This window comes from Eurytemora carolleeae, unplaced genomic scaffold, assembly GCF_000591075.1.
Source record: "Eurytemora carolleeae unplaced genomic scaffold, Eaff_2.0 scaffold94, whole genome shotgun sequence".
Lineage (NCBI taxonomy): Eukaryota > Metazoa > Arthropoda > Copepoda > Calanoida > Temoridae > Eurytemora > Eurytemora carolleeae.
The window spans coordinates 165,108-179,495 of record NW_019396036.1 but is presented as its reverse complement, the minus strand read 5'-3'; the positions used below and the strand labels follow the sequence as shown (position 1 = coordinate 179,495).

Here is a 14,388-nt window from a genome sequence, read left to right as displayed (position 1 = left end):
TTCATTTTTTCAGAATACAATGACACTAAATACTGATCGGATGTTCATCGCTGCAATGTAGTTATGGAGTACACAAATCAATTTTATAATGCAAGGAAAGTTATTTCAGAGATGTACTCATCTTTCGTACTGCAGTGTACTGTCTCTGGGCGGTAATGTTAACGCAAGACGGATGTCACTGCCTGACATGGGATCCATCTTTCACATCAAAAATCAATGAAATATTCTGGTCAAAATTATCAAAATTAAAGCTTTTATCCTCCTCGGATACTAAACGAACACTAATGCATCTATTCTTGTTTACTAATTCTGCCCAAAGAACTGTTTTCAATATGTACGCAAAAAATACGCAGCTGCAATTAACTTTCCTTGCATTATAACCTTGACAAGAATAGTACCAAGAGTTTTAAAGAAACATGCGCACGATTTGAAATCTTCATAACCAGGGAAACGAAAAGTTTGATACGGTTGGTATGACCAAACAAAGGTCTGGTGAAGATTAGAAAGAAGAAAGAAAAGAGAGGAAGCCTTAAATGAAGGTTACGATCGACGATAAGAATAAAGGATAGAGGAACATGAAAAGGAAGGTAGGAGAGAGGAGCAGGGAAAGGATAAGTAGGAGAGAGGAACATGGAAAGGATATGCAAGAGAGATTAAAATGGAAAGGAAGGTAGGAGAGAAGAACATGAAAAGGACGTGTAAGAGAGAGGAACATGGAAAGAATATGTAGGAGATAGGAGCATGGAAAGGAAGGTAGGAGAGAAGAATGAAAAGGAAGGTGGTAGGAGAGAGGAACTTGGAAAGGATATGTAACAAAAAGGAACATGGAAAGGATATGTAAGAGAGAGGAATGGAAAGGATGGTAGGAGAAAGGAATGGAAAGGAAGGTAAGAGAGAGAAACATTGAAATGATATGTAAGAAAGAGGAACATGGAAAGGAAGGTAGGAGAAAGGAACATGGAAAGGATATGTAGGAGAGAGGTTTATGGAAATGATATGTAGGAGAGAGGAACATGGAAAGGATATGTAGGAAAAAGAGACCCTGTCAAATGGACAGAATGAGTGGTGATCAGTAATTTTTTTGCTTCGTGTTGAAATTTTAACTATAAGTAAAGTAAACTATAAAAGTTTTAAAGAAACATGAGCACGATTTGAATTCTTCATAACCAGGGAAACGAAAAGTTTGATACGGTAGGTTTGACCGAACAAAGGGTAAAGGTGTGGTGAAGATAAGAAAGAAGAAAGAAAAGAGAGGAAGCATTAAATGAAGGTTTCGATCGACGATAAGAATAATGGATAGAGGAACATGAAAAGAAAGGTAGGAGAGAGGAGCATGGAAAGGATGCGTAGGAGAGAGGAATATGGAAAGGATATGTAAGAGAGATTAACATGGAAGGGAAGGTAGGAGGAGTAGGAGAGAATAACATGAAAATGATATGTAAGAGAGAGGAATATGGAAAGGAAGGAAGGTAGGAGAAAGAAACATGGAAAAGATATGTAGGAGATAGGAGCATGGAAAGAAGAACGATAAGGAAGGTAGGAGAGAGGAACATGGAAAGGATATGTAAGAGAAAGGAATGGAAATGAAGGTAGGAGAGAGAAACATTGAAATGATATGTAAGAAAGAGGAACATGAAAAGGAAGGTAGGAGAAAGGAACATGGAAAGAATATGTAGGGGAGAGGAACATGGAAAGGAAATGTAGGAGATAGGTACATGGAAAGGAAGGTAGGAGAGATGAACATGGAAATGATATGTAGAAGAGGAACATGGAAAGGATATGTAGGAGAGAGGAACATGGAACGGATATGTAAGAGAGAGGGACATGTAAAGGAAGGTAGGAAAGATGAGCATGGAAAGAATATGTAAGAGAGAGAAACATGGAAAGGAAATTTAGAACAGAGGAACATGGATTGGAAGTTTGAAGATAGGAACATGGAAAGGATATGTAGGAGAGAGGAACATGAAAAGGTAGATAGAAGTGAGTTATATGGAACGAATGGTAGGAGAGAGGAAAATGGAAGGAATATGAAAGAGATAGGAACATGGAAAGGAAATTTAGAAGAGAGGAACATGGAAAGGAAATGTAGAAGAGAGGAACATGGAAAGGAAATAAAGAAGAGAGGAACATGGAGTGGAAGATAGGAGAAAGGAACATGGAAAGGATATGTAAGAGAAAGGATCAAGAAAAGGAAGCTAGGAGAGAGTTATGTGGAACGAATGGTAGGAGAGAGGAACATGGAAAGGAAAGTAGGAGAGGGAAACATGAAAATTAGGAAGGTAGAAGAGAGGAACATGAAAAGAAAGGGAGAGGGAAACATGGAAAAGGAAGGTAGGAGAGGGAAACATGATAAGAAAGGTAGGAGAGAGCAACATGGAAAGAAAGGTACAGGAGAGAGGAACATGAAAACGAAGGTAGGAGAGAGGAACATGGAAATGAAGGTAAGAGAGAGGAAGGGAGAGGAACTTGGAAAGTTAGGTAGGGGAGAGGAACACGCTAAGGAAGGTAGGAGAAAGAAACATAAAATGGAAGTTAGGGGAGAGGAACAAGAAATGTTGGAGAGAGGAACATGGAAAGGAAGGTAGGAAAAAGAAATATGGTAAGGAAGGTAGGAGAGAGGAACATGAAAAGGAAGGCAGGAAAAAGGAACATGGTAAGAAAGGTAGGAGAGAGGAACATGAAACGGAAGGAAGGAGAAATGAATATGAAAAGGAAGATACAGGGTGTCCCACGAAACATGACAATAGCAAGACGAAATTGTTCATATCTCGGGCAATATTGAAAGCACAAAAAATGCAGACCACATTTTGGAAATGGCAGGACTAGGGGAATTTTGTGATTATTATCTCTAGAAATTTACTTCTAAAATTAGGTTGACAAAGAAATGCAGCAAATCATATCAAAAATCAAGACGATATTCAAGTCGTTTCATACTTTCATGTTTCGTGGGACACCCTGTACGTAATTGAGAGAAGAAGGTAGGAGAAAGACACACAAAATTAACACTAGGGGAGAGGAACATGGAAAGGAAAAGATACGCGAGGAAATTAAAATCCAAGAAAGAATGAGGAAGACAAAATGACGAGTAGATCAGAGTGTGAACATGGATATAATGATAAAAGATGAAAGATTGTGGTTAATATCAGTAATCCTGAGAATCCGTGCAACTCAGACTGCTCAGGCGGAGAAAACAATTATTGGATTAGCTGTCAAATCCTGAAACCAAACCAAACCCTGGCCCGGTCTTTATTCTTTAAACATGGCCGCCCAAACACTTTCTTTTAATGTTTTTACTTCTATATTCAAATTATTGTACAGGAGAAGTAAAAAATGACAATTATGTATGAAACGTTTGTTTTGGTAACCAACATTTTTTTATTTTAGATTTAAAATGGCTAAATACGGCCGGAAACAGATTTCCAGTAACATTGGATTCGGGTTTGCGGAGAACGCTGATTTGAATATCAGTGAAATCGGGTATCTAGAGATACGCTCCGCTTACAGAATGGAGATGGAGAATCACTGTCTGTTCCACGGGATATGTAAGAGAAATTGTAGAAACAATCCCCGATGTTTATCCAATATAGGTGAGAAGGTTTGGTTCGACGATGAGGAGGAAGAGGAGGAGTATGAGATAGAGAACGAATTGCTCCGGAGTGACGGGATACCAGCAGGGTTGAGAAACCTTGGAAACACATGCTACGTGAATTCCTTTCTTCAAATCTGGTTTCATAATTCAAAATTTAGACAGGTCAGTTATTAAAATAAGATTGGTGAATTTTCTTTATTAAATGTACCGTTAACTTTAAAAGAGCAATCTCCCGTCACCATCTATGGTATATTACTAGAGAACGATTTTTGCAGTGCTTAGGATCCATTTAATTTTGATGCGGATCCGGATACGGATCCTGGATCCGCTTTTCAAAAAATGGATCCAGGTCATTGATCAAAAAAAAATTTATTTTAGTTCAAATATCTTTTCAAACCTAAAAAAAAAAGTTTAACATTTTAACATTTTTTCATACTATTTTTCTACTAGTTTGCACAAATGATAATGATTTTTTTTTACTTTATTGGATTAAAAAAAAACAGGTCTAATTCATATTAGCTTTTAGTAGAAGGAAGGCGTTTGGAATATCTGCCTTCAGGCAACTCCTTAGGTCTGATTTTAATATCTTCAGGGCAGAGAACAGTCTGTTTATAGTGGGAACACAAGATGTTCCTTAGCATCTGTATCTTTTTAGCACATGTGCGCCCCCTCCCTTTTCCCCCTCACTCTTACACATCCTTACACCTTAATTTGTGAAGGCTGAATTTGCTTAGTTGCAATGGGGAAAAGGGAGACTTCCCCCCCCCCCCTCTAGTTATTAAAGGGGGGGGGGGTGCACGGTGGAGGTCTGAGTTAAGATTTGAGCAAGACCTGAGACCCTGAGAATATTTTTAAAATTTGTTAAACAATTCAAAATAAGATATTTTTAAGGAAAAATAACGCTGTTTTGCACATTTTGAAAAATAAAATTGTGCTTGGATCCGGATCCGTGGATCCGCATTTTTTTGCGGATCCGGATTCGGATCCAGAGAGCCAAAATAATGCGGATTCGGATCCTAAGCACTGGATTTTTGGACCCCTCCCCCCCCTCCTATCAATTTTGTACATGGATCTTAAATGACATGAATCTTAAATGTAAGACATGTGGCCGCAGCGCTCGGCCCCCTAGTCCATCCTAGCCGCAGCGCTCAGCCCAGAAAGTGTCTTAACCTAACCTAACCCTAAATAATACTAAATAAATACTAATTTGGTCATTTACAAAATTGATAGGAGGGGGGGGGGGTCCAAAAATCGTTAACTAGGACAGACCCCCATCTATTTATCTTAGCCTAACCTAACCACGGTTAGTTTGATCAATGGAGGTTGCTCTCTTTCTCTTTCGTAATTTGAAAATTACCACAATTTGGCATTTACAATATTGTTTTTGAGCATTATTTGGACTATTAATAAATATGGTAGGGTTTCAGTAAACTCTGCTCATTTACCGGGATTATATCATGCATACTAATTGTTGAAGAATATAGTGTTTCTTCTTCTTTTATTATTTAGAAAAACACTTAAAAAATTAAATCAAAAACCACATTAAGTTACAAAGATGAAGACTATAGTTAATAAATAAATTATTTTTTTATTTGAAATAATTAAGTTCTAAATAGGCTTTGTATGAGTGGGATCCAGGAGAGGATCCTGAAGAGCAGGATAACGAATCCATCCTAGACCCGGAGCTGTACGAACCAAAGAGTAAGGTCGCAAGCCTTCAAGCCCTCTTTGCCATGATGCAGTACACCAAACGAAAATATGCAGATCCTACGGATTTTATTTGTAAACTCGGTTTAAATCCGTCCGTACAACAGGACGCACAGGAGTTCTCCAAACTATTCGTCTCACTACTGGAGAACTCGTTAGCTCATCAGACCAACTCCGATATCAAATCAATGATCCAACGACTTTTCCGCGGAGAGTACGCTTACGTGACAAAATGTCTCACCTGCAACCGTGAATCCATTCGTCCGTCCTTTTTCTACGAACTTGACTTGGCCCTGGCCGGAAACAAAACTTTGACCATTGAGAAATGTTTGGAGGATTTTCTCAAGATAGAACAGATGACTGGAGACGAGAAATACTTCTGTGAAGGATGTGAAGCTAAGCAGGATGCAACTAGATGCTGTAAACTCAGAGAACTCCCTCCTGTCCTCAACCTACAACTCAACAGGTTTCAGTATGATATGCAGTTTGGTCGGAAGAAGAAGTTGAACTCCTGTATCCTGTACCCGGAGGAGTTGGACATGTCCAAGTATCTCGAGGGCGCAGAGAAGGTAATTTCAATTATTTTTTCGATTTTTAGGATTAAATATAATTTTGGTATCTTTTAATTAATTTTTAAGTGGTTCTTGAATGTCTTAAAACTATTTTGATTTAATTTATTTCCTGACCTGGGATCTTTTGTGTTGTGTTGAATACGCATAATCCCGATCGCTTTATTTCGATATCCAATGGGGGGGCACTTTAAATTTGAGGATCAATGCATGATCGTTTCACTTCAGATATCCCTTCAGGGTAGAATTACACTACGGGATATCAAGTAAAGATTTACAGAAGGTCGAGATCAATCATTGATCTCGATAGTCGATATCTGCAATACAAAAGTTTCCAGCTCTGAACTGGGAACTTTAGAACGGGATACCTTTAATCCCGACTGCTTAATCCGTAAATCCAATATGTGGACACTTAATTCCTTGCTTAATCCACTTTTTTGGATAATAATAATAAGTTTATTTTTTCGGCGAACATAATTTACAATATTTTTACTTTAGTAATTCTAAAATTTTGAAGACCAAGAACCCCCTTGTACCATAAATATAAAACAAATAAATAATAAACATTTAAATTACAATTTTAATTTCTATGGGATTTTTATTCCAAAAGGTAGCATATTAAAAATAAGTCATTTTATCAACATTTAAATGAATTGTCCGCTGTACATTTAGATGATTAAATTCCTAAGCATATATCCATCCCCTCCTTCTACTCCATTCATTTTCAAAACCTTCTGGTAATTTATCGCATTTAAACTGTCTCATGAATTTTAATACATTAAAGTCTATCATCTAACTAAATGGTAATATTGTATGATAAATGAAAGCTTCAGTAGTGTGTTCTATAAAGTTTAAACCAGATATTATTCTGATTATTTTTTTACACTTTTTCTATTTTGTTCATAATTAAAGAATTATTATTAAATAAGAATAAAGATCCAAAATTCATATCAAAGTTTCAAACAATTCTTAGGGATCAAGTTTTTAACTCTATAATAGAGAAAGACGAAATTTTTGCAAGGGTTTTTTATGCAAATTGTGTAAAATTGAGATTTTGATCATAAAGACCACCTAACATTCGAATGTTTGAAACGGGTCTTAATTTAAATACTTTCTTTAGTTCAATTCAATTTAAATAAAGAGTTTGAAATGGTTTCAAAGAAAAAACCAATAAACTTAGTTTTATCTAATTTCAAGAATGATTTATTTAGACAATATCAATTCAACTATTTTTTAAATATGAATATCTTTATGTTTGAATAACATGAAGTATCATCAATATATAGTACAGAACAATCAAAACCCGGTTTTTCAAAATTAAGGAGTACCTCTCGTCTCTGTTTATTAATCTTAATTAAATAAGAAACACGAGATTAGGTTAGTCACGAGATTAAGAAAAGAGAGGATCAAGCGTTCTTACGTTCCCAGCTCTGGTTTAATAATCCTCTTATCAAGTTTTATTATTCAGGGGTCATGTCGGTACAGTTTAACCGGTGTCCTCATGCACGTTGGTCCTGACGCCAACCATGGTCACTATATCGCGCATATCCAAGAACTCGAGACAGGAAACTGGTTCAAGTTTAGTGATGAACATGTTGTATCATTGGAACGGAAAAACATGGCGCACTCCAACGACAAGGGGTTAAAGAAGATGAAAAGCTTTGAGAAACCGTCTGGGTTGCAGAACTCTAACAATGCTTACATGCTTGTTTACATGCTCAAGTCGTCCATTGAAGAGATTCGTCGACACGAATTGCGGGAAATGGTTAAACGCGATTCAGTTCGACGAATCACGATTCAGAAACGTCATGCGAACCACGCGCGCGAGCAAGCGCTTCAACTCGGGGATATTTCAGGATTAGATCCTGATAGCGGCGAGCGACGTGGTTTAAAACGGAAACCATCGGTCGACAGTACAGATTCAATAGAAGAAATCGACTACAGTGACGAGTACTGTTACTCAAATTGTCGCGTATTCCCGGTGAAATATCAGCCGCATCTTAGAAATAAAATCGACAAGGACAACCTAGAGTTCGACGAGGAAATTGAAGAGAAGAAACAGCGACGGATCGACATCATTCGGATGAATAACAAGAAAAAACAGAGAATGAAAGAAATGTATAAAGGTAAAATATTTCGAAGAATTTTAAACTCTTTTTAAAACATAAAAATATATTTTAGCTCTCCAATGGGTTCCTGAATATAACGGCTCGGATTCTGATGAGAGTATGGATGATGAAAGTTTTGAATTTGTTCCCAAGAACTGGTTGATGGCCTGGCTTGCTGACCCTTTATCCGTAGGTCCGGTCGAGACGAAGCACTACCTGTGTGTCCATGAGAACCTGGATATTGATAGATTGAATGATATGAAACTATGCAACAGCACTGGGGTCAATATGCTTATATCCGAGTACGGAGAAGGAGAAGGACCCAGGCTTAACGGGGTAAATTGAAAATTTAATTTTTTCATCCTGATAATACCATTGGTCGGTCGTTGGCTTGCTTTATATATTTATTGATTCATTAATTTATTGATTCATTTATTTATTGATTCATTCATTTGTTGGTTGGTTGGTTGGTTGATTGGTTTTTAGTTGGTTGGTTGGTTGGTTGGTTTTTGGTTGTAGTGCTTAGGATCCAATTAATTTTGATGCGGATGCGGATCCGGATCCTGGATCTGCACTATAAAAAAAATGGATCCGGATCCAGATCCAGGTTGCTTCTTTAAAATTTACTGAATTTTTTTAACAAAGCAAAATGTTCAAATTTTTTGTCTTATTGTTTCGCTTATTTTTATGCTAAAACTTGATGAACCATTAAGAAATCCGGAAATATTTATTATCTCTCTTTTTTAAGAAGTTAAGATTTGGGTTTTGAAAATAAATTTTTTTTTTTCAGTTCTTTGGTTGATTTTTTGCCCCTTGGATCCGGATTCGTTGATCTGCATATTTTTGCGGATCCGGATCCAGGAAACCAAAATCTTGCGGATCCGGATCCTAAGCACTGGTTGGTTGGTTGGTTTTTGTTTGGTTGGTTGGTTGGTTGGTTGGTTGGTTGGTTGGTTGGTTGGTTGATTGATTGATTGATTGATTGATTGATTTGATTGATTGACTTAGGATCATCTATGTGCTACCTGTGTGAAAAACAAGGCTAGATTAATCTCTCTGGATTATAAGCTGCAGCGGGATCAAGAGTTTCTCAGGCATCAGCTTAAGGTAGAAACCTTTTTTTTTTAACATTTTCCCTTCAGATAACATTATATTGTTAGTAGCGGAATCGTTCAGGCGTGTAAATTTTTTAATTTTTGGAGATTTAGGAGGGACATGAAAAATTGGGCATGGATAGTCAAGTTTTTTCGCCCTTTTAAAACTTTTTACCCATAAATTTGTTTGTTTTTTTTTCCTTAAAAATCATTCATTTTCCTTAATTCCGCAAATAAAACCTTAAAAAATCGCTTTCCGCAAACATAATTAACTTCTTGGGGGGTGATTTTTCTGGAAAATATACACTCCTAAAATTGTTCTCACAAAAGTGTTTCATTTCTGTGACAAAAATTTAATTACTTTCTGAAGATAACTTTAAAATAAAAAATAATAGTGAGTTTTCAAATATAATCGCCGTATTCCAGGTTCCTACGGATGGAAAAGGGTTCTGGATCGGGAAGAAGAGTTTAACGAACTGGAAAAGGTTGGCCAAGGATGCTCTAGAGGATCAAATAGTTAGAGAAGTTCAGGATTGGAATCTAAACAGAGATTGTGTCCAGGTTGGTTTGTAGTTAAACATTCTTTAAAACATTTTCAACTTTTCGTCTGGGGGAAAATGACATTTTTCTATGGGATCGCGCTTAACTAGATTAACAGAACTCGATCAACCATTACGTTATGTTTTAAATCGAGGGGGTCAACGTGTCAAATCGGGAATGTTCTCAGGTTAAGTCGTCGATATAGGGATAAACTGTCTGGGCGTCCTCAGGAGAATCAGATGTAATAAAAGAAAACTGAAGAAAAAATCGATGTTTCTGTGGTTTTTTTTTCTTTTCCATGTCACTGTAAAAATTAAAAGATTAAACTTGTTTCAGGATTTTAACTGTGACAAGACACCTAAGAAAGAGTACTTCAAGATTCGTCATGATCATGAACACAGTCCGGATCATAAACCTGGCCCTAACCTTCAACTCTCCGGGCTGAAAGCAAAACTGGAGAGGATGGGAACCAATGTCTCCGTAGCTCCGGGTGTTGCTAATAACAAGTTACGGAACGGAGTAGAAGGTAGCTCTGGTATATCTGTGATAAGGAACGGCGAATCCTTTAAACTTGCAAATATTGCCGAGGTTAAACTTAACTTCGAAGATACAGTTAGAGTTCGACCCAAACCTTCCTGTGTAGTTAAACCTATTGTTAAACCTGTTCAAGTCAAACCCTCAGCGACAGTTCGCCCTCTAAACATCCAGGAGGCGCTGCTCAAGGAGAAAGAGGAGAACGAGGAGCTCAATGGCATTGCTTCTGCTGATAACTCTCTTCATATTGAAGATTCTCTCCAGGTAGTTCCAGGAACATTAGAACCTGATCACAAACCAAACCTAAATGAAATTATTTCTATCTCTGATTCTGAGTCAAAACAGGAACCCGATCTAGTTAAAGAATCTATGCAAACGTCACAAGAACCCGCCGAAACCACGGCGGGAAAATCTCCGAAAACTTGCGAAAAATCTACGACATCGATGAGTTTAGAGCTCCCGGAGATAGAAACCAAAGTAAATCCTGATCCCGGTATCGTGGTCACTTCAAAGCCTCACACTAATGGGACGATTTCAGACACAGAGGATCAGTTTAACTCTGATATAGTCTGCCCACATGGAAACCTAAGAATAGAAGAACGATGTAAACAATTAATATCTCGTGAAGTTTGGTTCAAGCTCTGTAGTTACTTTCACAATCCAAAAACCTTTCAATTCGGTAAGAAGCTATTTTTTAAGGTTCAATTATGTTAATTATTTACGATTTAAAAGAAAATGAAAATTTTAAGAATAAGTGATAAGAAAGTCTTGCATTAGTTAAATATTATTTTTGGTCAGGAATTAAACCATGTGCTGAGTGTAGAGAAGAGGAGGGATTAGCTTGTGTCCAGAGAGAAAGATTACGAGAAGAAGCGTCCCGACAGAAGAGTAAACTCTCCGATCTTTTTGCAAACACGGACCGACCCAAGTGGTCTAAACCTACGACTAAACTAGTTTATCTTCTATCATCTAATTTTGTCCTAGCCTGGAGAGGATTCGTCCGAGGGTTAAGTGCTGGAAAGACTGATCTAGGAGAATCCATCACGGATATTAATAACTCCGTCTTACTATGTTCACACAACGGACTTCTCCACGTTCCCCTGATCAACTGGGAGAACGAACCAGACCCTGACGTGGTTATGATCAACGAAGACGAGTGGAGAGTGGTTCAGGAACTGTTTAAGGTTGATGTTGAGATCAAGGTTGACCGGGAGAATACTCCAACAGGACCAATCCTGCATCCTAGTCCAGCTCCGTGTCAGATCTGTGTTAAATCTAGGGTAGAGGCAGAGCAGGAGAGTAGACTCAACTATAGTAATGAAATCATGTTTGTTACATTCCTAACTCAGGACGAGGAGATTCCTAACGGAGATCATGATGATCCAGAGTTCTCGTCCTTGTCAGGTATTTTCAAAGGAAAATGTTATGAAATGTTACGTCACAAACTCTGATTTTCTAATCCCTATATTATATCTTTGTAAACCATGCTGTTGACCTTAGATATTTTAAATTATGAATTCTCTGAGATCAATAAATATACGTGAGACATAATAAAGGTTTACATAATCAGGTTGCAAAGATATAGGGCCGGATTAGAAAATTTGAGATTGTGGCAACTTTTCTAGATTCCATGAACGGAAAAGAAATAAATGTTCTTAGTTTCTGTGGAAAAGGGAGAACTTCGTAATTCTTGAAGAAAAAATGTTTAGATTCTTTTTTAAATATAACTCTTCCAGTGAAAAATGGTTTCATTTTAAAATACAATTTTTATTTGGGCATTTATTTCATTTCGTTTTCAATATTTGGGCATTTATTTCATTTCATTTTCAATATTTGGGCATTTATTTCATTTCGTTTTCAATATTTGGGCATTTATTTCATTTCATTTTCAATATTTTGGCATTTATTTCATTTCATTTTCAATATTTGGGCATTTATTTCATTTCATTTTCAATATTTGGGCATTTATTTCATTTCATTTTCAATATTTGGGCATTTATTTCATTTCGTTTTCAATATTTGGGCATTTATTTCATTTCGTTTTCAAATTTTTTGGCATTTATTTCATTTCGTTTTCAATAACCGCAATTTCAAAATCATTTGAAAATTCTTTGGCAAATGGGATAATTTGTCTTCTTCGATACTTTGATTTAAAAACATAGATTGAATCAGTTTTCTGATTTCCAGGACACGGTCTGAAGATGTGTGGAGGAGGTGGGTACGGAGTACGACGGAGTACACGGAGACGGAAGGGAAGAGGGGAGAAGGAGTTCGTTGTGAACTCGGATACTCTACTCCGGGATCTCAAGTGTCAGGTGAGAAACTTCAAGTTTTTTATCATTAATCAAATCATATTAATATAAAAAAATACATTAAAATTTAAAAATGAACATTTTCTGTTTTGTCTATATATATATATGTATAACGACGAGGTTTAGGCTAAAACATCAAATAAAAGGATTATTTCAATGTAATTTTTATTTGTGTTCTTTTCTGCACTGGATCTTCTTAGTCAGGGCCGGATGAAAGTATTTGAAATCTTAAACATGAGACACATCAGAAATTTATGTAAAAAAATATAATATATATAATNGGAGTAAACATTTTCTAAAGGTAAAACTCATATACTTACTACCATGCTAATTGGAGTAAACATTTTCTAAAGGTAAAACTCATATACTTACTACCATGCTAATTGGAGTAAACATTTTCTAAAGGTAAAACTCATATACTTACTACCATGCTAATTGGAGTAAACATTTTCTAAAGGTAAAACTCATATACTTACTACCATGCTAATTGGAGTAAACATTTTCTAAAGGTAAAACTCATATACTTACTACCATGCTAATTGGAGTAAACATTTTCTTTCTTCTTTCATTTTTCAAACTTCATTTTTTCCGTTACACCTTGATAATTTTTATTATTTAAAAATGCGTTGTTCAGAATTAAATTTTATTTCACTGACGTTTGATGTTCATACACAAATCAAAAGGGTACCCTTATGAATCTGGTAAATGTGCAGTGGGTTCGTGGCATACTGCCATTAAGCATGTTCTGTACCTGGTGGTCCACACTGTCAGCCACCAGTGACACCCCGCTACTTTCTTTAGAAGTAGTCCAGTGAGTCAGGCTCTACCCTAACCTTTCTCAGGATTGATGGGGGGGCTGTTTCATTTATTTATTTATTTTCTTCAACATTTCTGTTTTGGTTACTTTTTAGATCTTGTGATCTCTTTTCTTCACTAGAAATTTATTTTGGATGTTACCGACCAAAAAGTATCCGAAATACTTTAATTTCACCAACATGGCAAAATTAAACCCGTTTCCTTGTTGCTTGGGTGCTCAGTTAGCGTATTTTATTTACTATATTAATTCAAGCTTTTCCTTTCCTATTTCTTTACTATTTGCATACAGGGTTACCCAGAAAGGATGAGACTACAGAGACTGTTTCCTTATATATAGGATTCCCTGCAATATAAACTTATTTCTTTCTTTGCCAGATCATTAGCTATAAGCCCATATTCAAGGCTGAAGACTTGATGTAAACTTGGGATCGTCATATTTAAAGAGGTTTAAATTGTCTTTAAAATCCCATCTTTTGTGGGAAACCCTGTATCTGCAATCTTCATGAATATCTGGTGATGCATAAATTGTATCAAATATTCTTGAGTTTCCTAGAACCATTAAATAAATCCTTGAAAGTTATATCCTCATCTTCAAACTTTTACTTTTCCAATATGTTGCGTCATTTATTTAAAATCTAAACCAACCAACATGAACTCCCTCCTCCCCCTCCTCTCCCCTCCTGTTTTGAAGTATTTATGTAAGTGCACAGTGCATTAGATTCCTTGCAAATCTTCCCTAACTTGAAATTTTTCCCTGACATTTACACAAAAACCAAAGGTATAAAAAACACTACCCAAATTTTTTAGAATTATCCTAGGGGTGGATTATAAATTATTTTCTAACATTTGGTGGAGAAAAAATACAATTATATTGGCTTAAATTTGCAAGTTTCACTCTTATTAAGCTTTCAAACCAAAAGTTGATTTATTTAGGGAGGCAGAGGGTTTCAGGGAGGGGTGGTTTCCTGGTAACATTCGTGTTATTGGGATGTCATAATAGATAGATAGATATTCCATTAAAATCCTTTATCTCTCACTATCAAGCGATTACTCCTTCTTTATAAAATGTCCATCCGCGCATACGTTATTTACATAATAGGAATAATAATTTTTGGTTAG

At 36.3% G+C, this 14,388-nt stretch overlaps 1 protein-coding gene across 1 annotated transcript; it reads left to right on the top strand.

Annotated features, from left to right (window-relative positions):
* Positions 1-12: 12 nt before the first annotated feature.
* Positions 13-14,266, top strand: LOC111698790 (ubiquitin carboxyl-terminal hydrolase 48). Its single transcript, XM_023469226.1, has 11 exons — positions 13-95; positions 3,385-3,751; positions 5,206-5,865; positions 7,334-7,991; positions 8,047-8,309; positions 8,982-9,080; positions 9,494-9,628; positions 9,944-10,820; positions 10,940-11,545; positions 12,329-12,470; positions 14,203-14,266. The coding sequence occupies exons 1-11, from the start codon at positions 64-66 to the stop codon at positions 14,264-14,266; spliced, it is 3,903 nt and encodes a 1,300-aa protein (XP_023324994.1). The 5' UTR covers positions 13-63.
* Positions 14,267-14,388: the final 122 nt, after the last annotated feature.

Bases quoted from the DNA above. Each gene is read 5' to 3' on its own strand.
- LOC111698790 (XM_023469226.1), top strand. From the start codon at position 64: ATGGAGTACACAAATCAATTTTATAATGCAAG. The intron at 3,752-5,205 runs GTCAGTTATTAA...AGTTCTAAATAG, and splicing joins ATAATTCAAAATTTAGACAG to GCTTTGTATGAGTGGGATCC. The intron at 9,629-9,943 runs GTTGGTTTGTAG...AACTTGTTTCAG, and splicing joins TAAACAGAGATTGTGTCCAG to GATTTTAACTGTGACAAGAC.